The sequence below is a fragment of the Abramis brama genome (assembly GCF_963993115.1).
Source record: "Abramis brama genome assembly, chromosome: 3".
NCBI lineage: Eukaryota > Metazoa > Chordata > Actinopteri > Cypriniformes > Leuciscidae > Abramis > Abramis brama.
Window position 1 is genome coordinate 15,666,781 of NC_139965.1, and position 25,122 is coordinate 15,691,902.

The 25,122-nt window shown below is 37.3% G+C and overlaps 2 protein-coding genes across 2 annotated transcripts in view; both read left to right on the forward strand.

Moving 5' to 3' along the window:
- The first annotated feature begins 1,372 nt into the window (after positions 1-1,372).
- Positions 1,373-7,210, forward strand: msantd1 (Myb/SANT-like DNA-binding domain containing 1). Its single transcript, XM_084109685.1, has 3 exons — positions 1,373-1,890; positions 5,717-5,991; positions 6,071-7,210. The coding sequence occupies exons 1-3, from the start codon at positions 1,630-1,632 to the stop codon at positions 6,357-6,359; spliced, it is 825 nt and encodes a 274-aa protein (XP_083965811.1). The 5' UTR covers positions 1,373-1,629; the 3' UTR covers positions 6,360-7,210.
- Positions 7,211-8,706: 1,496 nt separating this feature from the next.
- The window catches only part of rgs12a (regulator of G protein signaling 12a), a 35,733-nt gene continuing 19,317 nt past the window's right edge, over positions 8,707-25,122 (forward strand). Inside the window, exons 1-3 of the mRNA XM_084108145.1 lie at positions 8,707-8,801; positions 9,702-11,615; positions 13,887-13,988. Of these exons, the coding sequence (XP_083964271.1) occupies positions 9,810-11,615; positions 13,887-13,988 (1,908 nt within the window). The 5' untranslated portion in view covers positions 8,707-8,801; positions 9,702-9,809. The remainder of the gene's footprint in view (positions 8,802-9,701; positions 11,616-13,886; positions 13,989-25,122) is intronic.

Consider the following 25,122-nt stretch of genomic DNA (forward strand, 5'->3'; position numbering starts at 1 on the left):
GTCTGTTGTTCTATCTATCTATCTGTCTGTAGTTCTATCTATCATCTGTCTATATCTATCGTCTGCCTGTCGTTCTTTCTATCTATCGTTCTATCTATCTATATATTGTCTGTCTGTCGTTCTTTCTATCGTCTATCTATCTATTGTCTGTCTGTCGTTCTATCTATCTATCTATCTATCTATCTATCTGTCTGTTGTTCTATCTATCTATCTATCTATCTATCTATCTCTGTCTGTTGTTCTATCTATCTATCTGTCTGTAGTTCTATCTATCATCTGTCTATATCTATCGTCTGCCTGTCGTTCTTTCTATCTATCGTTCTATCTATCTATATATTGTCTGTCTGTCGTTCTTTCTATCGTCTATCTATCTGTCTGTCTGTCTGTCGTTCTATCTATCTATACAAATGTTCAAATACATCAACATTATATCAACTATCATCCACCCCACTTTCTAGTTACTTGTTAACAGTACATAACATTTCTAGCATATTTTCTTATGCTCAGAGTACTGAATGATTATGAAGTCGAGCTTGCCTAGGCCTTATTGTAGATTTGTGCTCATCTCGGTCAGGAATGCCTCAAAACAGTGAAGTTGAATGTGAAGGTGATGCGTCTAGACAGATGGGCGAAGCACATAATGCAGTTAACACTGAGTTAGCCATAAAGAAGCACATGCACCGTGTGTCATCTCAACTGTTAATCTGTCAAAGAATGCACAAGATACACCCCCTCCCCCCAAAAGCACTTCCCCCATTGTCCTGTCCGAGACCCCCTGTTGTCTGTGATAGAGGACATAATCTGATAGACTCATGGGGTCGGAGAGGGGGAAGTATTTGGGGGCAAATGTACTGTGGTAAAAAGGGCAGAGGGCCAGAGGAGTAATTACTTTAACCTAAACTAGTTCCATGCAGTAACTAGCATGCGATTATTTATGTGCATGTTTCCAAAACCTTTTTAGAGCCCTGCGACTGAGTTTAAAGCCAAATCAGTCTGATCGCTTGCTTTCGTGTCTGACACGTAAACAACATCATTTTTGTTTCAATACATCAATTACCATGTAGTTTTAAAGGCATTATATTAGGTGCAAATGCACTTTCTCTGCAACATTAGTCGAGCTTCTTCTCTATTAAAAGCTTTTAAGCTCATAAATGCTCAGACTAAGTGGTCTGGGGATAGAGCGGTTGCCTTGGCAACAGCACACTCTGCCGTTTTCCAGTCCCCAGAGGAGTCGTATTTCACATGCAGATTTTCTGCCTGCCCGACCCACTTTTGTTGGCTTTCAGCTAAAAGCTTTTTGCTGCAGAGTGACAGAGACAAAAGAGTAGAGGAAAAGGGGAAGGGTTTGGCTAGAAGAGGAGGGCCTTAGCAGACTGTTGCCAGGGTAACTTGACATCATGCTGACGAACTTCCCTCTTTAAAAGCTTTTAAAGCGATTGCTCCAGCCCTCGAGGTGCCATTTTGAGGCCTCTTAACTAAGCATGGGGGGAAGGGCAGCAAAGGCCTGTCTCTAGCACACACAAGCACATGCTTGAGAAAGCAAAGTAAGGCCTGGAAAACAGACTGCACTGAGAGAGAACCGAGCTTAAATTCTAAACCTGAACGAAAGATATCTAATCTGTTCATAAAATGGCCTCCGAGGACCTCTGCTTTAGTTACACTGTGCCGGGCTCGAGCGAGAAGCACAGGAGAGCTCGTAACTGGACGGATTCTGAGATGAAAGCTCTTGTGTACATTTGGGAAGAGTATGTGGCAGAGCTAAAGAAGGCTAAGCGCAATGCTAAGATCTACGAGACAATGGCTAAGCAACTTTATGAATTAACTGGCGAACAGCGACACAGGGAGGAGATTAAGATGAAGATTACCAACATGACTTTCCAATTCAGGCAAGTAAATACACTCTATATATCTATCTATCTTATATATATATATATATATATATATATATATATATATATATATATATGTCTGTCAGTCAGTCAGTCTTTAAAAAGACTTTAAAAGACTTTTAAATAATTAAAAATAATCTGTTTACAAGTGTCTACTCTTACAACTTAGTAAGCTGTAGACATTTTAAATTGACTGTAAGATAAATGTCCAGGTAAACTTACTCTGGGTAAACGCTCAGACTTCGCAACTCTTTCAGAGTGAACGCCACTGGCTACGAGGTTGGTTGCACGCGTTCGGCGCATGCGCACTACCTAGAGTTCGCTCACTCGTCTCTGCGCGGAATAAAAAATCGAACGAACTTCAAACGAACAGAAGAGGACTGTGGTGATGACGAAAATTAGAGTCCGCCACAAGCAAAGTACTTTCGGTTTCTAGAAACCATGTACAAGTATTGCATGCTCAGTTAGATTAGAGAGATGTAATATATGATGCTGTTAATTTATATTTCATTCAGTTTAAGGGTTAGGAATAGTAGGCTAATGACTTTTGACCATTTTGTGAGCTTCATTACTAGCCATTTAATACAGAATTCAACTATTATAGTACACTAAACAACTGGGTAAGTGTTTAAAACTGCATAATAGAGCTTTTAAAATGGTTCATTTTAACCAATAGCCTCAAAAATTCCCACCAAAAGTCATTATCTTGGCCTATATCTTTATCCAAACATCCAAGTTTAGTCCAGAATAGTGTAGTAATAACTGACTTACCATTTCTGATTCATTCTCTTAAGCTAATACACTTTTTAAGACAATATGAAGTAGCTTAAAGGCACAGTATGTAAGTTTCGCCGCTAGAGGTCGCTAATTCAAAATAATAACAACACCGTAGCTTGCTGTGAATGAGTGTGGAGAATGAGTGAATCATGGGAGTTGTTGTCTTCACCTCCACAAAACAATCTGATGGGATTCAAGCAGAAATCATGTTCATGGATGAGCTAATGTATTAAAGTTTTATTAACGTTACTGTGGTATGAAGCAGGACGAGGCAAAGAGCCTGGGACATTTTGCGTTGCTGTTTTTATTATGCTTACATGCTTTTGTTTTGTTGTTTATGTTTATTTTATGATTAAAGTTACATTTAACACCTCTTTCTACCCTGAACGTTGTTACATTTGATCACTTAAATTCACATTATTTTATTTCATTCTAATGAAACAGCTGCAAGTGCTGAATTGCTACTCATACAGTAGAATTGAAATAAAAATAATTAAAATTGTGGCAATTTTAAAAAATACATTTTAAAAATAAGTAAAACGCAGCGCTGTTTTACTTGGTCAAAACAATCATACTAAAAACACATTTGTGTGTGTTGAAGGGTTGACAAATGGCCAAGAAAAAGTACTTTTTTTTTTTTAAAACATAACGTTTTAAGAAAAAATACATATATTTATGGAGTATGAAAACTGCAGTTTCAGAAAATAGTAGTGGTCATTCATTTTGTCAATGACTTAACATATTTTTTTCACATTTTCACTCAACAGTACTGTAAATGTGTCCTATGGTGTGACATTTAAAAAGAACTAAGAAATTATATTAAATAACATTAAAAAAATACTTGAGACAGAATTGTTCACATTATTAAAACATTAGCCTATTTTCTTAAAGTGATATTTATTTTACATGAAAGTACTAATTAGAATAATTTTCACCATGAATAGCTGAACTTGATAAACTTTTCCCTACGAATGTCAATAAAACTTTTTCGCCAACCTTACAAAACTGTTTGAAATTGTACCTATCTAAGAGGAGACATTATTGTAACTCCCCTAATGCCAAACTTGACTCTTTTTTTAAAAGATATTTTAAAATAAGTATATTTTTCTGTTGTTTTATGTTTGTCATACCATAGGACAAAACGTCACAAAAGGAAAAGGATAGTCATTGCATAAAAAGAGTCAGAATATATAGTGTTTATTGTAACAATTATAAAGGAGGACATTTGTTTTTTGTTGAAACTTTTATCTATTTGTTTTAATAGCTTCTTAAGGAGGTCTTGTCCTATTGTGTGACATCTGTGTCATATGGTGTGACAGGCCAAAGTGTCACACCAAAGGACATTTCCTGTGACATTTCCTGTCACACCAAAGGACATTTGAGCTTTTGTGGCAGTTAATAACCATGCTAATACTAGCTGAACTGTCATTAGCAATTGGCATGATACATTTGCATAATATTACATAGTCCTGCTGTTAAAAATACAAATTTGAATTAAAAAATGAAATTTAGGGGTGTCACACCAAAGGAAAAAAAAAACTTAACAACTTCTGTGGTCTGAAAACATAGTTAAATATTTGAACAATTCTGAGAGAAATACTTACCATGTGCACTGCTCATGGGCTTCATAGGGGTCTTCAGTCACATGACCTTGAATGGGGTCTTTCAACTAAATGTAGTTGTCCATGATATTGCCCAACTTAATATCAGGTTATTGCATAACACCAAAGGACATTTTTTTCTGTGACAAACTTTATGAAATTCCTACACTTTTAGAAATGTATGTATAGGAAAAGTGATGGCCACTTAGTGAAATAGACACTTGCACAATTATGCCAGGAGTGTTCATTAAGATTTTTAAACATTATTTATAAAAGTTAATATTTTTGAAATAATTTTGTCTACCGTCACACCATTGGACGATTTTGAGATTTGGCTCAAAGTCGTAAAAAACAAAAACAAAACTCGGGTATTAAAACAACAAATTCATGTAAAATAAGAAAATGTTTAACCATTTACAGTATTCTAAATGATGAAAATGTGAAATAAATTATTTTTTATCTTCTGTGACGGTAAAAAAGCCACGTCACGTCAACTACCCACGTGCGTTGTACTGTGCGTTCGCTCAGTGGCTGCTATGAGACACCTGTTGCACACTGCAGTAAGCTCGATTGATATTAGAATATCATATTAATAAAAGCTGGATAACTTGTGTAGCTAAATGGCATGCAATTCATTTTAAAATATATTGTATGGAGAAGAAAATGCTGTATTACTGTTACTACAAATGTTAGCCACGTGATAAAATAGTGTTGTCTCAGAGGCATGGTACAAACATGTTACTTGCAGTAAATTAAGAAAACAAGAGATTAAAACAAATAAGACTAACTGTTTTGAGCTATAACAATATTTAGTTTTCTGTCGATAAAGGTCTCCAAACAGTTGCTCGCCTGTAATATATTAAAGTCTTTGATGTTTCCATGGTTTGTAAGGAAGTAAAACCAGATATCGAGGGTAAGGCGGATATGACGTCATTGACAGGCGACATATTGAGACGGGCCGTTACACTGGTTAAAAAAGCTGATTTCTCTGGATTTAAACATTGTTGGAAACATTTGGGATAATATAAGTATACAAGTCAACAAAATATACAACATTGTTTTAGTGGTTTTTGGATATTTAATTAAAAAAAATCCTACATATTGTGCCTTTAAACTAAAGTCACCATGAAACCAAAATGAACAATTATTTATTTTTATGGAATATTGCAGTATTTATTATTATAACATCTCTTCTCTGATGGCATTTACTAGAGCGAGATCAGGATAGCCACTCACATGTGATCAAAGCAATAGCAAACCACAACCTTTCAATTATCAAATAAATTCCCGATGGACAAAATCAAGTTCCGTCATACATTTGTTCCTGTTCAAGAAGCCGTTTCACTCAGATATCTATGTCACAATAGGGAAGAAAAGACTATCGCAACTTTTGTTTCGATTTTAAGTACTCTGCAAAACAATGGTTTAACATCCTTTTCTAACAGGAAGCTGAAGTACACAGCAAATGGTGGGAATGCTATACCTGATTGGCCGTACTACAAATCCATTGAGAGGATCTTGTCAAAGGTACCAGATCATGCCCATATGAGCCCACCGAGCCTCTCGACGTCTGGCCCCTCCACCTCTCAAATCGAGTCTTCTGTGCCCCCATCAGCTCCGCCAAGTGGGTTTCTACCAGAGTACACTGGTTCCTCAGAGGAGAGAGACATCAATGATGAGGATGAAGTCCTAACAGACAACTCTGGAAGTTCTTTTGAAACAAGGTAACATGTTTGATCAGATCTCAGATCCATTTCAGAATCATAATCATGGAAGTATAACTGCATGGCTGTCCATCTTCAGGTCACAACCACGTAAGAGGCGGAGGCTGTCAAATGTGTCACTGCGCCGAAAGAAGCTGCGTGTCATGGATGCAATGCTGCAGGAACAACGCAGGATAAGCCATGCCGTTGAGGAGGCATGTCACGAAGTTCGCCGCGTTATGCATCAGCAAAACTTCCTGCAGGTGCAGAGCCTCCAGCTTCAGGAGCGAATGATGAACCTCTTGGAGAAGATGATTCCTGCTCAGCCTGCCCCTTCCTGGCCCAACCCACTGGTCGCAAAGAGTTTAGGAACACCCACGCCTGAGTGACAGGACCTCAGATACGGATTAAGGACCTTTATTTTTTGTCTTTGCCGAGGAGGCGTTGCTATGCTAAGTATAAAAGCTATAACCAACTAGTTAGTGGTACATCTTAGACCTGTTTAAGCGCTGTTAAGTCTTCTACAATGAATATGTTATTCAGAAATGTTGACAGATGTAACCTACACAAGCACATTTGTGAAGAAATGACTGTTTATCCACACCTTATTCAAACTATCTGACTCAAAATGTTCTTAAAATCTCACAAGATTAAAGTTGATTGTTATGTAATCAGTGCTTGAAGTGGACAAAACGTGTGGGTACTCTCTTGTGCGCTGGCTGGCTGTATAGCGGTTCTGGCTTATTTGGTTCCCTAGGTGAAATCAAAAATCAAACATAGAAACTGCTTTAAATGAACTACAAAAAAATGAGAAGAAAGCTGAAAAGCTCTGAAAGCTGCATGCGTGGGTGGTGCCCCATGCCGTCCCTCAGTGTGTTGCCGCCCTATAGGCGGCTGTCTATTGGCTATGCCAGGATCTGCCACTGTGGCTGGCATATGCAAATAATCATCACATTTGAAATTTCTACAATCATCACCCAGACATTGACACTTTGACTCTGAGTGGCAAAGTACTGGCAACATGTGAGAAGTTGGCCACATGCCACAACACAACGAAATGAATCCACAACACAATGGAAATGAGCCACAACACAACGGAAAATGTACAACCTCTTTTAAAGGGATAGTTCACCCTCAAATGAAAACTAAGTCATACATTACTCACCCACTACTCACCCTGGTGTTGTTCTAATGCCGTATTCCCTTCTTTCTTTTATGGACCACTAAAAGTAGAATACGGCATTAGAACAACACCAGGGTGAGTAATGTACGACTTAATTTTCATTTTAGGGTGAACTATCTCTATAATGACACAGCTATCACTTTAATGATCCCTATAAGAGGACACAGTGTTTAAGTAAACTCCATGTCAAATATGGTAGACATATAACACCAAATGGTTGGTGATAATAGAAACTGGATTAAGTTGACAAGGATTCAAAATGGAGGCTTAGTTTGTACTATTAAAGATTGATGTAACCAACCATACACTTTTACAGCTTAGCACAATTTAGCAAATGTAACATGTTAGTAAATGTTACAGAATGCATTTGTTTTGGTAGCAGTTTATATGCATATCGGTCAAAAATATGACACTGATCTGTTAAAATATAGCCTACAAAAATAAAATAAAAATGCAATGAACTTAAAGTGACTTAAATACATTTATGGGGATTTTTTGTGTCAAAAATGTCTAGGTGGTCCAACCATTTAAAGATTGCGAAAAGGAAATTATTGAAAAATGAATAAATGTTGGCTTTAGTATAGTTAGTTAGTATAGTTTGGAATAAACATTCACACTCACACACACACTCATTTTTATTATCTGCCAAATCAAAGTCTGAGTTTAGAGTAGCATACCATACACCTACTATTGCATTATCTTTACTTAAAAATTTGTACCTTTTTAAGAACCTGGCACATGCATTTTAAACTAGATTTTTTTTTTAAAACATACTTTTTTAATCATCTTGGATGTCATTGTTTGTCGCTTTACCTTATACACTCCTAAAAGTGGCCAGATAGATTGAACCTGACTGGCACCCAAACATTATAATGGTTAATGCATCACCACATGCTCTTTAATTCATCTTCTTAATGTGAAGACAAGATAGATAATCCTTTCTGCTGTGCTCCAAATTGAGCATGTAACATTAGGTTATGCAAACGGAGAACAAAAATACATTTCAACAACACCTCTCTTCTTCGTCTGTGATGAATTGACCTGTCAGGCGTTCATAAAAGGTCCCTGTTGATAAGAGGAAAGGCGTTAGTGCTTAGCGGCCTGGGTGTGGTGCCATGAATAGAAACCAACATTTAAAAAATGCACTGCAGCTGTAAACTTGTATTTTACGCGTCTGTATGTCAAATGACTGTAGATCAGGAAGATTTAATCGCCTGAATGCAACTTTGAGATCGCCGTTTGTAATCTTGCCATAGTTTACATGCAATAACGCTGTTTTTAATACTTAATATGTTAATGTATGCAGTTTAATACATGTACGTTAATTCCTACCGTCAAAATAATCGTATTTAGTGCACTCAGTGACCAGCACCCGTATACACTAGTAGACCGCAAACATTAAAGCATAATCATTAAGCATGGGTTTTCCAACTGCCAATGAGAGGGCCGTATATATTTGAATATCGAACGTGATTGACGTGTCTGTTGACCAATGAGAGAGCTGATATCACTTTGCAAACGTTACGGTGCCATAGCGACAAGAGAATGACGCTTTGTATTCCCAACAATAGTGAATGGCAGTGGTTTAAGCACGTCGCGCGAACGGAGTTCCGAAATAAATGAAGACAAACACTGGTATTAAAAACAGGTAAGCGCCGGTGTAAACATTTGTTTTTAACAGATATGTGAACGTTAAGTGAAAGAGGTGCGCTTGAAACACAAGTTTGTTTACATGTAACAGTTCCCGTGAATGAAAAGTGTTTGGCATGTTAAGCGTTACATCCGAGAGCTGTGTAGAATTACTGCTAGATAACTTACTCTTGTAACTTTTATCTGTCTGTTCTTTTATCAAAGTGTCATTCACGTTTATCATTAACATTTTTCCAAATATTTGACTAAATGTTAATGATAAACGTGAATGACACTTTGATAAAAGAACAGACAGATACAATATATTTCAATAATATATTTCTAGTCATATTTTTAATAACCTTTAAAACTTTTTTGTTTTGTTTACTGAAGTAGTCCTGCGTTGTGGCATATAAAGAAAAGAAAAACAATTTGTACAAATATTTGAACTATTATGTTTTATATAACATTGTTTATATAATAAAATATAATACTACATATTTAAAAAATATTTGTAAATTATTATAAATAAAAAACATGTATAGGTACACACACATGCAGTCTCAATTTATACGAGTTGGTTAATTGTCTCGTAGATAATAGTTTAAAATAACTGAATAGCAACACACACACACACACAAATATATATATATATATATATATATATATATATATATATATAGTGTATGGCAGAAATATCAAAGGTTTTTCACCTTTCATTAACTCTTTACAGTTTACACTCCCAAAAATATAAATACAAGGAGACAGATGTATTAAAAATATTCTCCCTTTAGGCCACTCTTTAACGTCTGCTGTATTCTTGTTGTACATATATTGTTGTACATATATATTGTGTTTCTAATAACTCTTCATTGACAAGTCTCATGTGTTCTAACCTCAGTCACATTACTCCCCTCAGGTCTGACCCTTAGCAGTGCACCAAGATGATTTTTCATGGTTGGAATTGTATCTGAACGAAACTGATATACCTGTACAAAGTGCTAATATTGTGAATTCCATCACCGAAATGAGAGTTTTGAAGCCAGCTGAGTCGACAATGAGACTTTTGGACCGTCCCACCAGCCCGGCGGTTCGCAGGGTGGAGATGGAGCGTGGCAGAGCTGGCTACGGATTTACAATTGCCGGCCAAGCACCATGTATTCTGCAAGGAATAATAAAAGGGAGTCCGGCATACAGTGTCGGACTACGACCTGGGGACCGCATCTTGCGTGTGAATGATACAGATGTGTCTGAGGCATCACATGAAGTTGTGGTGAAGCTGATCGGTACGTCATCACGGTCACTGTGTTTGCTGGTCACATCTGTTGACAGGCCACCCATGGCCTCCAGCTCCAGCGACGAGGAGCTGGGTTGTCAGAGTAAGAGTAAACTGCCATGGCTCAATCCTGGAAAAAAGGACCCCTTCCCTGCTAATCTCAACAGCATGGACATGAGGGAGCCAATGCTTCAGTCAGTTGGAAGTTTTGACACCGTCTTTGAGATTTCCGATCAGGGCACCGCCAATCAAGACAAGCAGAGAAAACAAAGACCTTTGTCTGAACCAGATATGTCTTATTGGTTGCAGCAGCATAAATCCAAAAGCCACACTGATAGTCTCTCACAGGATGACACATCTCGAGTCGTGAGCGAGGACTCTGTGTTTTCAGACCTTCAGAGTCAGAATGACTTTGTATCTGACTCCAGCATCCTAAACGTTTCAATGATTGTGGGATACATCAACTCCATGGAACTGGAGCTAGAAACGTCACAATCTGAGGAGGAGGCATTGCAAGCCATTCGTGAATGCATCAGTCAGATTGGTATTGAGCAGAAGACTCATTCATTGGTCATGATGAGAATCAAATGCAACTGCATTCAGCTTTGTGATGACCGAGACGTCGTTCTGGCATCTTACCCAGCGGAGAACCTGGCACTTTGCATCATTTGCACGGAAGACAGCAGGTTCTTTGGCCTTGTTTCGGTTGATTCGACCAAAAATATTGGCGTTGTGACACAGACGAGCACCCTGAAGACACTATGCCATGTCTTTTTCATAGATCCAGAGCTTTACAACCACAAGGAGCACCAAAGTATCATGAGGCACTTTGGGATTCCCTGCACTCCAGATCCAGACACTCAAGGCTGTTTGGAGTTTCCTCAAACTCCGCACTCGATTTCGCACTTCGTGTCCGTCCTCTATACTGACATGGGAGACTATATTGAAAAACTGAGAGTGAAACTCGACAGCGAAAATCCAGACGAAGGACAACAAAATCCACGGAACAGCGGCAGCGACAGCGGGATCGGAATTGCTTCTCCAGAGGATAGAGACAGTCTCACTGGCCAGTGGAGCTTCACATCTCCAAACATTCCCAATCCACCACCGTATTATTCCCAGCACAGGAACAGCGCACTCCTCAAACCAGAGTGCAGGTGCCTTTTGTCTGAACCGCTAACAGGAGCTGCTCAGCCTGCGACTCAATCAGGTGTCTCAGCCATGGTGGATGGTTCAGCTTTTACTCCTCTTCCTCTTAATATGCAATCCAACTTGCCACCTAAACAGAGAACCAGTCAACGCAGACCGTCCATTGGCTTAAAAGCTCGCTGGCAGAAGTCTCGTCCTAACAGCATTGAATGCTTGTTGGATAGGGACAGCGATGAGCCCAAAAGTACAATTAGCACCCTGCCGCCTGCTATGGAACAAATTCCAACTCTCAGATACAAACCACTTGAAGATCTCAAACATCCTCAGAGAATGAACTTCACCTCAGAGCTTGAGCTGACGACCAGGTTCTTCAGTAGCGCAGCCAAGCAGAAGGACGGGGAAAACAAGGTCAGAAAGAAAATCTCTGATGACTTTATCTTTGAATTTGTTTTATTATTACACTTTTTATTGAAATCTGAGCCTAAATTCAATCTCTTCATCATATAAAGCAATCATGTCTCTTCATAAAATTTGTACTAAACCGCTCAATTCATATGGATTAGTTTTACAATCTCTTTACGAACGTTTTGAAGAGTCAAAATGGTCGTTGTGAAGCTGTCAATGGAGGGACAGAAAGCTCTCAGATTTCATCAAAAAGATCTTCATTTGTGTTCTGAAGATGATTGAATATCTAGTGTTTGGAACAACATGAGGGTGAGTAAGTAATGGTTGGGTGAACTATCCCTTTAAGTATTGTAATAGTGATACTTGTAAGCACTAAAATAACTTTACAATACAACACAACACAACAATGTAATAATCTTTCTACTGACTGCCCACTATTGTTTTTGACTTTTCTACTAGTTTTTCTTCTCTCAAGTAGATCGTAGATCGTAGACAATCTTTGCTGTCTGCCCATCGGTCAGTCTTATGGCAGGTTTATTGACACCATGCTAAGTTAGAGGGCTTAATACAATGGTTCAAGGAACAGATGGTGCTGCAAGTAACAGGCACAGCAGATGGAGCTATTGGGTTGATTAGTGCAGTTCAATATGATTACTCCGGATGGATCAGCTTTAGCTTTATGGGAGTCACCTAGCAACAATTTGTCAGCCATAAAGGAACATAGGAAAATTATTTCCTTCCTTTCACTGAGATGATTTATTGCTGGGTCATCTGTCTCTCTCTGACATGTTTAATCCTTCCGATTTAATTTTAAAGCCTAAATTTTAGTTGGACATTTTTTAGATGGAACACAAGAGTATTAATATTTAAATTAAGTTAAACATTTGATTTAATAATTTACATAATAACTTTTTTAAACCAATTTTAATGTCAGTGTTGTTGCAGTAATATAATCAATATGTTACATTTATTTTGTGAAAGTACATGAAAAATCTGTTTTTATTTAGAATTTTTAGTGGTGTTAACCTAAATGTTGTTTATGATAATAATTTTTTTGGAAAAATTCTTATTAGACTACAAATTAGTTTTAAGTAATACGATTGTAAATTAATATTATTTTATGCCACTTTATGGTAAGACACACATTATTGTTTATGGCTGGGCATTGACACAAATTTCACGATTCGATTCGATTTCGATTTACAAGCTTGCAATTCGATTTCAATTCAGTTCAATTGGATTCACTAACAATTAATTGGGGCCTGTCAGGTACAGTACATAGCAAATTTCCTCTTGAAAAAAATATCTTCTAATTTATGCTATAAACTAGCCTATAGAAGGAACACAAGTTGTTATTATAGTATTACATCACTATAATATACTTGTAGGCTACTTATGTTTAAATTGTACATAAGAAAATGTTTATATTAACATTATAATGATACATTTTTAATGACCTAATCATGTTTCCTAATTGTTTTTTTTTGTTTTTTTTCTAAATCTAAACATTTTAATGGTGGCTGTCTTGATGGATTGATGGATTTGAAGAACAGGTTACGTAAAAATACAATGAATATGCAATACAGTGCATACATTTAGTAAAATGCTCCTCTCTAGAGTTCATTCTTTCTAGCGAGTTTTGAATGGCTTTTCTAAGGTAAAAGTAATGACGTGTCATGATTTACAAGGTGTTTTATTGCCGTCTTTTGTCGCTTGAAACACTGATTGAGCGATTACACGAGATATAATGCAGATTTCAGTAAGTTGTACTGATCATTCAACATAAATTCTGTTGATTCTGAAATTATGTTCATTCATGTTTAATTTGTGCTGCAACTAGTAATAAAGCAGAAGAGATTATCAGTTAGCATGCGCTGCCGCTTCGCTTGAACTTGCCAAACGTCAAAATGGTAATGGTATTTATTGCATAATGGTATTTGAATTTTGTAATAAAATTGACAGAATTTGACCACTGACACTTTCATATCCTATCAGTTCCATATCAGAAATAACAAAACACAAAGCTTATTGTGATTAATTGGGTGGGAGGCGCTACAAAGCTTTGTTCATCAATTCATCATTCATCAAATGAAAACAGCATAGATGAAAGATCTATTCATGAGACTTAAAATAATCGATATCAGTTCTTCAAAATGAGAATTGAGAATCGATTAAATATATATAAAAATATTTTTAACCCAGCCCTATTAATGTTATTCACATTTGCATTTCACTTGCATTGTAATTAACTCTGGTTAATGTTTTTCCTCTCAGGGATCTTTATTTTGGGCACTCACAAGGGGACGCTCCTCTGTTCGAAAACCAACAGGTCCAGCTAAACGACTAAGTCTGGCTCATTCACTTAATGACCTTGAGGTAAGATTTAGCAGTCACCCACATCATACTGTAAAATCATAGTTTTGTATTTTCTGCAGTGCTGATGCATGAAAACAGAGATACAGGTGTGTCTAATTGTTTTGTTATCAGTACATAGGAAGGTCAGTCAGTCTGTATTATGTTCCAATCCTGTTTTCAATTCCTGCTTAAAAAAAAAAAAAATCTCTCTAAATACGCAGAGTAGCCTTTGTAATGCTCCATTATTCTCAAGCACAATCATGTTTTTTTCTGTTTTCAATAGACAAGGATAACCATGAAACTATTATAAACACTTGGCACACTGCATGACAGTGATGGTACCATTAGTATCCTCTCTCAAATGTAAAGAACCCTTTATATAGCTGGGCAGACTGAAATCACACATTACTTTGAGCTTCAACCCTCACTACATTATTATTATTATTGTTAACAAATTGAAGATTCTGAAGTCATGCCGCAGCTTTGTGTGATGAACTAAGATTTTAAGATTTTAATGTAAGTTTTTTAATGTCTTTGAAAGAAGTAAATGCTCATCAATGCTGCATTTACTTGAACAAAAATATTTTGAAATATTATTACAATTTAAAATAACTGGTTTCTGTTTAAATATATTTTAAAATGTAATTTATTCCTGTGATGCAAAGCTGAATTTTCAACATCATTTCTACAGTCTTCAGTGTCACATGATCTTTCAGAAATCATTCTAATATGCTGATTTTCTGCTCAAGAACCATTTCTTATTATTATCAATGTTGAAATCTGCTTAATATTTTTGTGTGTAAACTAGGCAAACCATTTTTTTCCCCAAGAAATCTTTGATGAATAGACAGTTCAAAAGAACGGCATTTATTTGAAATAATTGTTTAACATCAAAAAATATCTATACTGTCACTTTTGATCAGTTTCATGCTTATTGAATAAAAGCATTAATTTCTTTTCTTTTTTTATCTTACTAACCCCAAAGTTTTGAACTTTACTAGGGTATAAGTCAATACTTCTGTGGTGCCTTTTTGGTGTTTTTCTCATTTGTTTGTAGAAAACAACAACATACCAGATTGGAATAACAAAAGGGTGAGCAAATGATGGCCATTTTTGGTTTTTGGGGGAACTGTTGCGAGGTTGACTACTATGTACTCAGTAGACTGAGACTGATGAGTACATTTCATTCCTTTAAATATTATTTTGTGCACACTAATGGAGTCATGTGAATTTTAACCAGCAAATTTCTTGAGGTTTGAAGCTGGAATAGGTTTGTCACCTCTCCAAGTGTGGAATCTGAGAGGAGTAGGATTTCCCTTTGGCTTTTCCTGGAACTCGAGGCAGACTTTTTCACGGACCTAATGCCCCTCTGGTGGTCAGGCAGACTGGAAAGTGTGGTTATGAGAACATCAGTCACTCTGGTGCTCACCAGGAGAACAAGAGCGAGAGGGAGGGGATGTGAAACGGAGAGGCTTGTTTGGATGGAAAATGCTTGGTCTAAGCATGTTTTTTTGTTGCTAGATAACATCTAAATGAAAGGCCATTCAGTTCATTTCAGCAATGTACTCAGCAGTTTTGTGCTAAACTAAAGGAGCTGCAACAAACTCCTGTTTTTTTATGTCAGAAAATTTGGCTTTTACATTGTCGAAATATCATAACAAGTGACCATATGATTGCAGTTTCATTTTTTTTCTCTTGTTCAATCTAATTTCACTCACTGATGGATTTTAACTTTGCTTCAGCAGTCTCTTCTGTACAAATTCAGTGTTTGATGCAACTCTCAGTCATATCTGTGCCTGATAACAGCAAAGGAGGAAGTACACCACAGTACACTTTAGAACACCAAGGAAGTCTGCTTTATGAAGTAAATGGGAGTTTGGACAGCGTCCACCCCTCAGACAGCATTTCTCTTAGCACTAATGCCTAAATTGGATTTCGGCAATCCCATAAGGTCATTACAAATCACACTGTTCAACATGGATCTAATAAACTTGAGTGTGTATGTAGACGATATGATGATGACAACTATTGAGTCGTAGGCTATGACGCAAGTTAGTATAGAAGAATTAAACGTCATCAGCATGTGCTGGTGGTAAACAAATAAAGTAAGATGAATCGCACTTTGGCAATTGTGGTTTTTATGTGCACTAAAAAAAAAAAAAAGGAGGAAGCTAAAGAGGAGAATATGGACGTGGTCATCATGGCTAGGGAAAAGAGGCCAACTTGGTATGCCAATTTTGCAAATGGAACTTGAGGTAAGTAGTTTTAAGTTTTAGCGGCATGTTGCGTTGATCAGTACGCCATTTCATGTTGCATTTTTATTGGTTAGTCAATAGATGTAGGTCGTAGCAGCAAACACACTGTGAGATGATCATGCTAAGTTTCTGACACTCAGAAAATTATCAGAGGCTGTCTTTGGTCGCGTGACAACGGCCGTCTCTGAACCTCTCTCACTGTACAATGTAGGACCAACGTTTAGGAGCAACGACCACAGAAATCGGCACGATTGGTCATCTTTCGTCTTGGACAGCCCAGAAGCGTACAATGTGTACCGGGCATAAGACTGAGTCAGGCTCTTGATTAAGCTGTTGAGTATTTTGGCAGCTCTAGTCTTGATGCTGCTTCCAGTACACGACAGTTACTGTTACTGTCTCTATTGACTGATAAAGTGTGTTGTAGAGTCCTGCACAAACAAAGCGTTTGTGTTGTAGCCCAGTATGTGAAACTCTATTGCTATATGCTTTCCTGTAGCTCAAACTGTAGAGCATTGGCGCTTGCAATGCCAAGGTCATGGGTTCGATTCCCAGGGAAAGCAAACCACTGATAAGAATGTTAAAAAAAAAAATGTGTACCCTGAAATGCAATGTAAGTCGCTTTGGATACAAGCGTCTGCCAAATGCATAAATGTAAATGTATTGCACACTACTTAGTATAGAGCAGCAGTGGAGGATGGATATGAAATGGTACCAGTTAGGTCTTTATCATAAAAGCTATTATCAAATGCTACACAATTTTATGTTGTTGCTGTTGATAGTTTTATAGCAGATGGTAGATTTATTTCCCAAGGAATTGGGATTTACAGCCGATTTACAACAGCTGAAAGTTTGTATCATATCTATGATGGAAAAAAAATTATATTGCAGAAAATCCATCCAGTACTGATTTCTGCCAATTTCTCTTCCAAAAAGCTATTAACAGATAAATAGCTTAAAGAATATAGTTCCACCTGTATGAGTGACTGATAGGAAAATTGTAGTTCCAGTGTTCCAATATTGAACCTTCCTTTCTTAAGTGAGACAGAATCATCTTTGCAGAGTCTTTACAATGTGAGACAGGGATGTCTGATCCTGCTTCTGGAGAGCCACTGTCCTGCAGAGTTCAGCTCCAACCCCAATTAAACACACCTGAACCAGCTAATTAATGTCTAACTAGGCATACTCCCAGGCAGCTGTTTTGAGGCAAGTTGGAGCTAAACTCTGCTAGACAGTGACCCCCCCAGGAAAGAGTTTGGATGCCCCTGATGTGAGGCATCCTAGGGGTCAAGGTTTCTTTTGCCCCTGCTAGTAGATGCCCCCCCCCCCACACACACACACACACACCTTAAAAAAAGTATTTAAAATAAGCCATTGCAACACAATCTAACTTATTTTTTTTCAGTCCACTGAAATGTTTATAATGGAAGTTTACTTTACTTATAAATTTGTGTTGTATTTAAATGAGCAGTGGATTTCTAGTTCATTGCTCTAGTAGCTTGCTTTGGGTGTGAGTGGATTGGGTGAGTAAATGTTGAAATGACCAATTATGTAATTTTATGTGTTTTTGGGAAAAATGTGAAACAGGAAATTTGTGTTCTGTTATGTGAGGATTTAGAAGAGTTTATGTTAGTTTTTGATGTTAACATTGTGCTGAAGATTGAAGCTTGTGCTTAGGTTGAGGATGGGTATGTGAAAGCATACTATGTTGCTCAATTAATGCACTCACATACATTTTACATATTGTAAAAAGTGTGGTGTGTGCTATTATAAGAGTGAGTCTATGTGGTAATTTATGTTAAGAACATTTTTTCTTGATTTGTAGCTGACGCAACACTCTAAACAAAAGTTTTTTTTTCATGTTGCGTGCCAGTTTTAAGGTACATTTACTTGTGCTGTTGTTCGGTAAATGTTTCAAATCCAATAATTTCAATAGGAATCCATGCAATTAGGAATTTCGTGTGAGGGTGAAAGATTTCCCCATGCAGATTTCGAAATGGGTTCACGTGGATTTGCCACATTGACCAACAGAAAGCTGCTGGTGCTGCTGCTGTGCTTCATTCATCGCTACACTTTTGATGATAGAGAGTACGACTTTTTTTGCCACATGAAAATGTCACATTTCGCAATTTCGCACCTTTACTGACAGTTTAGAGTTGTGTCAGCGACCGCTGCAAATCCACTGATGGAATCGCAAAGGTTTGCAAAAGTGATGCTCCATAATGTGACAAAGTTGAGAGTTCAAATTTAGAAACTTTTTCTTCAGCCCACTATTAACTAATGAGAATCTCAGAGAGGAGTGTCTAGTTCTACTCTTAGTAATTCAACTCACTGTATTCCTGCTTGATTTTAAACTGACCTGACAATTTTCACACCCACACAGCTCACCTTGAACATTTCTGTCTGTCAAACACTTTATCCGAGCTTTCCCTATAGCTCATAAGAACTCTTAAGGAAACGTTATGCAAGTGCAAAAGACAACATGCCTCAAATCATAAACTTAAACATTTTGAGTTTCCTCTCAAATCAACATGATATCACAGTTGTTTTCGGTAGGTCTGAGAGAGTGAGGATTTATTGCTAGCGGAGTTAGTGGGAGGAGGAATCTGTCTGAAGCGCAGAGTGAAAGGAGACGGGAGGAGGGAAAAGGGACAGAGCGCAGAAGGGAAAGTCAGACGGTCTGAATGCAGGGATAGAGCTGGAACTCAGAAGATAGTCACATTCACTTCAGCTTCATCCTGTGAACTCACAGAGCGTGCGGCTGAATGGACATGCTTATTCACACTGGGTGTCTACTGGAGCCCTGAGGACTAATAATACTTACGAATGGAGCCAACATTGACTCTTCACTCTACTGTAAGTTCCCTCCTGAAGTCACTGCATCTGTTTTGGATAAGACTCTATGCATACGGATTGTTCTATATATATTTAGATAGATATTTGTTTAGAAATTCATTCTCCAAAGTGTTTCATTTGTGCGTGTGGTCTCGCATCGGAATGTTTTGGTCAATGTGAAGTAAATCTTTATACTTCGTAAACTTTAAGTAAACCATACTTGAAATGGATGACATCAATGCAGGATTTCTCAGCTGGACTCAAACTTTCCTCTTGTTTCTCTGGGTTGGTCTTCTACACTGAAACTGCTATGTCAAATATAGCCTTAAGCGGTCTGTCAACACTTCTTCAAGTGTATTCACTTTCACACTCCTTGCTGTCTTTGCAAAACACATTGTGTAATACCTATGTAAAATACCATTGCTTTACTTGTTCTTTCTTTAATTTTTATGTGTTTACTAGATATAACATTTATCCATGAGGTCACCATCATGACTTAACATTCAAAGATGTGCTCCCAGATAAGGCAAAACATGTCCTATCCTTTGACACAAGTCTGCACTTGGTATTCATTCTTCTTGGATGATTTGCCAATTTGTCCTTATTCCATGTGGTTTGACAGTTGCATTTCTGATTCTTTGAGCAAAGGCCACCTGTTCTGCTAAAGGGCGATGTTTTCTTTCTCTAGATGCGTGTCCTCCCTGTGCTCCCAGGTCTGGTAACCCAAAACCACAGGCGATGTGATTATTCCTCTGTCCAACAGAAATGTTTCCTTTGACCTGATTTCGCTTAAAAGGGCCGTTCACGCCAAGGATGAAAACTATAAAGATAACTATAACTATAAAGTTGAAATAATCATTCTATTCCTATGCGAATAGGGAAATCCATTTTAAATTAAATTAAAATGCATTTTAATTTAAATCGTCAAGTGGTTTTTACTGTCATCTCCTTCCTGTGTGGAAGGGGAAGAAATAAAAAGCAGTTGGTCTATATATACAAGACATGACATTACAAGTTGGATTGGGTTTGTTAATATATTAATAATAATAATTTTTTACTAATTAAAGTCATCCTGTGGACCTTTTGGAAGTTTAATGAGGCCCCGTAGTGGGAACCACTGCTCAGATAGCCTGTGCGATGAATAAATAGTGTGTTTAGGCACGTGCATGGAAAAAATGATTATTTGATGTGTGAGATGAATGCCAAGGCCAGCACCCTGCTCACCTCCATCTGCATTCACTGTGTCCACCTGCTGCTCTACAGACTTCTCCTTCACCCGCGAGCTGGTGCATCTGACAATAACACCATCTAACACCGAGAATGTCCATAGTTGCATGTCCGGTGTAGACAGGGTGTAACACAATAAATAATCGCATGAAAGCTTTTGAGGAGTGTCTGGCTCAAATGGACATGCACCATTGTTGCTCATTAGTGACTAATTGTTTTAAGACATTGGGTTATTCAGATGAAAGAAGCTCTGCTCTGGTTCTGGTTAAAGGTTTGGTTTTGTTTGATGTGGGTTGAACACAGATTTTCTTATGCTTGCCTTGCATTTCTTTTTTTCTTTTTTCGGACGCAGCCAGGGGGCTAATTTTCTCTCTTTAGCTCAGCTCTGTTTTTCCGGTTTGAGCCATTTAGCAGTAATTGACAGCAGCTTATTACCCCTCATTATTAACCTTTTCAAATCAGCACTTTATAAAAGTAACCTTACAGCTGCCTCTGCTGACATGGACCATGGATATAAGTTATTCAGTTTTAATATCCACTCAAAACTAGTAAGCTGCCTTCGTACATAGCTACATAGCTCCCCTGTAAGACAGCAAAAAACAAAACATTAATTTAATGTTTAAAATATATATTTTTTTTTATTTGACTGAAATTTCAGTTGGATTGATCTTAGAAGCCAGCATACTTAAAATGCTGTCTAGATAGGCAGCTCACTTTGGTCTTGCGCTTGTAGTGCTTTAAAAACTCAGAGACCAAATTACTTATTATATAAAAACCTGTAATGTAAATCTTTTTTTTTTTTTAAGTGAAGATCCTCCATATGTTCCTTGAACTCTTTCATTTATTCCCATGCCTGCCTCGGTCATATAACAGGTTGTCTCCTTCCAATACTCCACGAGTGCTTTGAAAGCAGTTGGTGGGTATACACTTGGTCACAGGGAACTATATTTGTCAGGAAAGAGATCTACCCGCATATAATTATGAGTGTTAGGTTTCAGTTTGAAAGACCGCTGGTTCGGTACAAAGAGAGGGAGGAAGGAGAGAACGTTTGAAAGTGTTTTTGGGTGGGGTCATGGGTTAAGCTTAGATGATGATGGATGCTTTTCCTCCAGGACTTTACCCTTACACAAAGGAGTGGAGAGATGTTTATCCTGTGAAAATCACAGATGCAAATGTGGCACTGTGTAAATATTTTCAGATTTGAAAGAAACAAGTTGTGTCTTACTGATGCGATCTGACCAGGCTTTTCTACAAAAACTGGTTTAGAAACTTTAACACCATTCACACAGCCCATAGTAGATGACGCATAAAAGCATCAATAAAAAGGAGAAGGATGCTGTAACTATAGATCTCAGCTTAGATATTGTACTGTATTGTAGTGCTTTGTTTTGTTGGATGTTCTGTCCAGAGGCCAAACATTCCTCCGGTTGTGACCTCTTAAGTGAATGTGGTATTATTTACACATGGAGATGATCCAGTCATTGTTCCTCATAAGATCCAGGTCAGTGTGATTTTGTGCATTTTGTCCTAATGATTACAAGGACGGTCTTCCACAGGCAATGTATTCAAAGTCAGCGGTTAAAATATTGCTGTGGTTCGTTTTATGGTTGGGAAGAGAATACATGACCTTGGTAAACTATATTTTGTGGTTTCCATTTTGCGTCTGGTTTTGATTTTCATTCTTCTCTGTAATCATGTTGTTTCATTGAGATGTCACTGCTTCTGATTAGGTGAATGGCAAACCATAGTGTTTTTTCTTTATTTTAAATTTTCTGGACTTCAATGAATACTGGCAGCTAGTGTAATGAACACTTGAAGTAGACACATTTTGAGCAAACCATCTTATCAGGCTTTCCCTTCCTCCGTCGGGATCAAAGGAAGTCTCCTCTGAGGTCTCTGATGTTATTTTCAGACAGTTTATTGTCTGCCAGAGATAAGCGGAAGAGATTTGTTTTTCCTCCTTGAAAATGAGTCTACAATTCAGAATAGAATTTGCTCTGGGCCACAGCTTCAACTAAACTTAAAAATAATTTCAGCTGAAGTAGGAGTGTGTTCATCTGTCAGTTTATAAAGTCAGATCAAGCCTGCTCATCCAACAGAACGGATACTTCCTTTATCTGGAGCCACTGACTGAGAATAAGCGGAAACTAATATTGTAAATCTACAGCCCTCTTTATCTCTCCCTCATACATACACACCCAACCCGCGTACACACATTCATGAGCTCACAGTGTATTCTCACTCAGAAACTTACACACCAGCCCAGCCTATATAGGGCTGGAAAACTCTATTTTTTCCTACCACAGGATCCCCAAATACAGTTGAGTTGGTTTGAAACCAAAATGAAAAGAAAAATAGCATATAATATAATCACCCTTCCCTGGCAGCTTCAGTCTGGGAAAGGCCCACCCATCATGCCCAGTGCTAAGAGAAATGAAAATGTCTAAATTTATCCATAAGCACTTCTTTAAATAATCACATATGAAATACAAATTGAATATGCTGCATTTCATCAAAAGGACTGCTGATGAAAATGTTCATTGACCAAGATTTAATCAACGATAATGAAGACAATATGCAAAAAAGGCAATAGGGGCTTTCTCACCGTGTAGTAAGCCACCAGGGCAGTCCCCTGAGAACTACATTTTCCCCTAGGCCAATTTTCGTGGTTGAATTCTCACCACCAGTAGGAACTGAGAAGTGACGTAAGCCGTCTGTCAGCAACGTCATGTAAGCGTGGCATTCAACAATGTCAACAACTTCGTAGCGTAAAGGTTGAGAAGGGCTTCGGCTCGTATAAGTATATGTGAACTGTGTGTTTACACGGTGCTGGTGTTTCGTATGGCATGTGTTCCATGCGGCCAATCAACGTACACTTACATCACTGGTAGTTCCTATTGTGCTGGGTTAGACCCAGCTCTGAAGTAAGAGCTAATTTAGTCCCCCTAAAAGGCATTTCTATAACTAAAGTCTTGCAGTTCTCATAGTTAGGAACTATGAAAGCGTTCCTCTGGTGTGAAACCCCCTATGGATATATCTCACAAATACATGCATGGTGCATTTGAATTAATTCTTTCTACATGTTTCTTCTTAAACATGCATTACGTTAATATCTGACATTGTTTTTTTATATTTGTTTTTCACGTTTTCATCATGTTTGAATAAAAATAGTAGCCTGTTTGCTTTATTTCAGAAACTTACAAGTTAACAATATTTTGTTTATTTATAGTGAAACATTTTTATGTTTGATATATTTCTAAATTGTTAAATACTCATTTTTCATTCATATAATTTTTTATTTTTCATTATTATTTATTATTTTGATCAGTGTTATCACTTAATTTTAATTTCATAAACAAAAACAACAAATTAAAAATTTAACAAATTAAAAACAATATTTTAGTCAATAGTACAATGGACCGAAATTAATGATCAAATAACAAAATATTTACTTATTTTAAGGGACATTCTGTGTTTAAAGAATGAAAATTAACTTAAAAAAAAAAAAAAAAAAAAAAAAAATCACTAAACCAAAAAACAAACCTCTGCAAAAATGAAGACAGGGAATATGTTGATCACAGAGCTGATCAGTTAGAGTTTGAGGAAGTATCAGTTGTATAAATTGTGTGTGACAGGTTAGTTATGATGCCTACAGTAGAAGAATTCAGTTAGTCTGTAGTGGATTGTCATATGTTGGGGGCCGACTGAACATGTACCAGCAAGACTCTTTGTGTCGCTATCTGATCCTGGGTGGAGATTTTCAGGTATTCACACAAACAGTGCACACAATCACCCACACATGCAGTTGCAGTAATGAACCCAAAATCACAGACAAAGAGAAGAAGCCTTCTGACTATGAGTCTCATTAGGAGACTTTCTTTCAGGAAAAAGCGTCCCCCAAGAGCGGTAAGTTTGCGCTACAGTCTTTTTCTCTGGTTTAGATCTTCTTCTTTTTTTCAAAGCCAAATGATCGGGCTTGGTTAGACCAGCTGCTTTACTCATTAGCTGTTTTATTTCATTCCTGCACTCCCACACCGAGCAGCTGTGGCATGGAGTCTCTGGACTTGAGACTCCGTCATTTCACACTCTGATGTTTCCACAGTTGTGTGTCCGGACGTCTGTCCTCACTTTACTTTAGTTTCAATTAAGTTAAGTTAAGTTACAACACAGTTGTTGAACATTTTGTCACAACTTAATTTCATTGCTTTCATTGCTAAATTATGTTACACTTGTAAAACAGAAGTTTATTTAATCCATTTGCATCGGTTATAACCAACAAAAATGATTAATGCAGTCCTGATGATACAAAGTCCAGATTTTTTTTAAAGCAAAATCTGTAAGTAAATAAATATCAATAGGCAGTGTTTGGTAAAAAGGCACATATTAGAAAATATATTAAATATATGCAATGGAATTATGTAATAATATTGCTATTTTAAAGGTGTATCAAAGTAGAGTGGTTCCATCAGAGACGCAAACTCAGTGCACATGGAAATGTTGCATGGTGGTGCAAGTTTAGTTTGAACCGATTTGAACCCCTCACTTTCATTTCATAATTTCATCAAGCTGGCATTACTAAATTAAATTAAATTTAAGTGTATTCTCGGCCTGTGGTTGTGGGTCTTTGTGATTTGTCAGAATATCACATCTAACATCAGTTTAAACATGCTATGACAAGCTAAAAAATTTTGTTTAGACCAACTGCTTTTCTTTTGTAATGGTGTTTTTAGCTGTAGCCTAGAGATAGTGTGCTCTGGCTATGGGTTTTGTCTTGCTTTATCAACAAATGTCAACAGAAGAAGCTAGAATATGTTTGTTTGAATTTGCAGAACATCCTGAAT

Excerpts from the sequence above, each read along its gene's own strand:
- msantd1 (XM_084109685.1), top strand. The coding sequence starts at position 1,630 with ATGGCCTCCGAGGACCTCTGCTTTAGTTACACTGTGCCGGGCTCGAGC. Across the intron at positions 1,891-5,716 it reads TGACTTTCCAATTCAGGCAA|CTGAAGTACACAGCAAATGG; the intron begins GTAAATACACTC and ends TCTAACAGGAAG. Across the intron at positions 5,992-6,070 it reads GGAAGTTCTTTTGAAACAAG|GTCACAACCACGTAAGAGGC; the intron begins GTAACATGTTTG and ends GTCCATCTTCAG.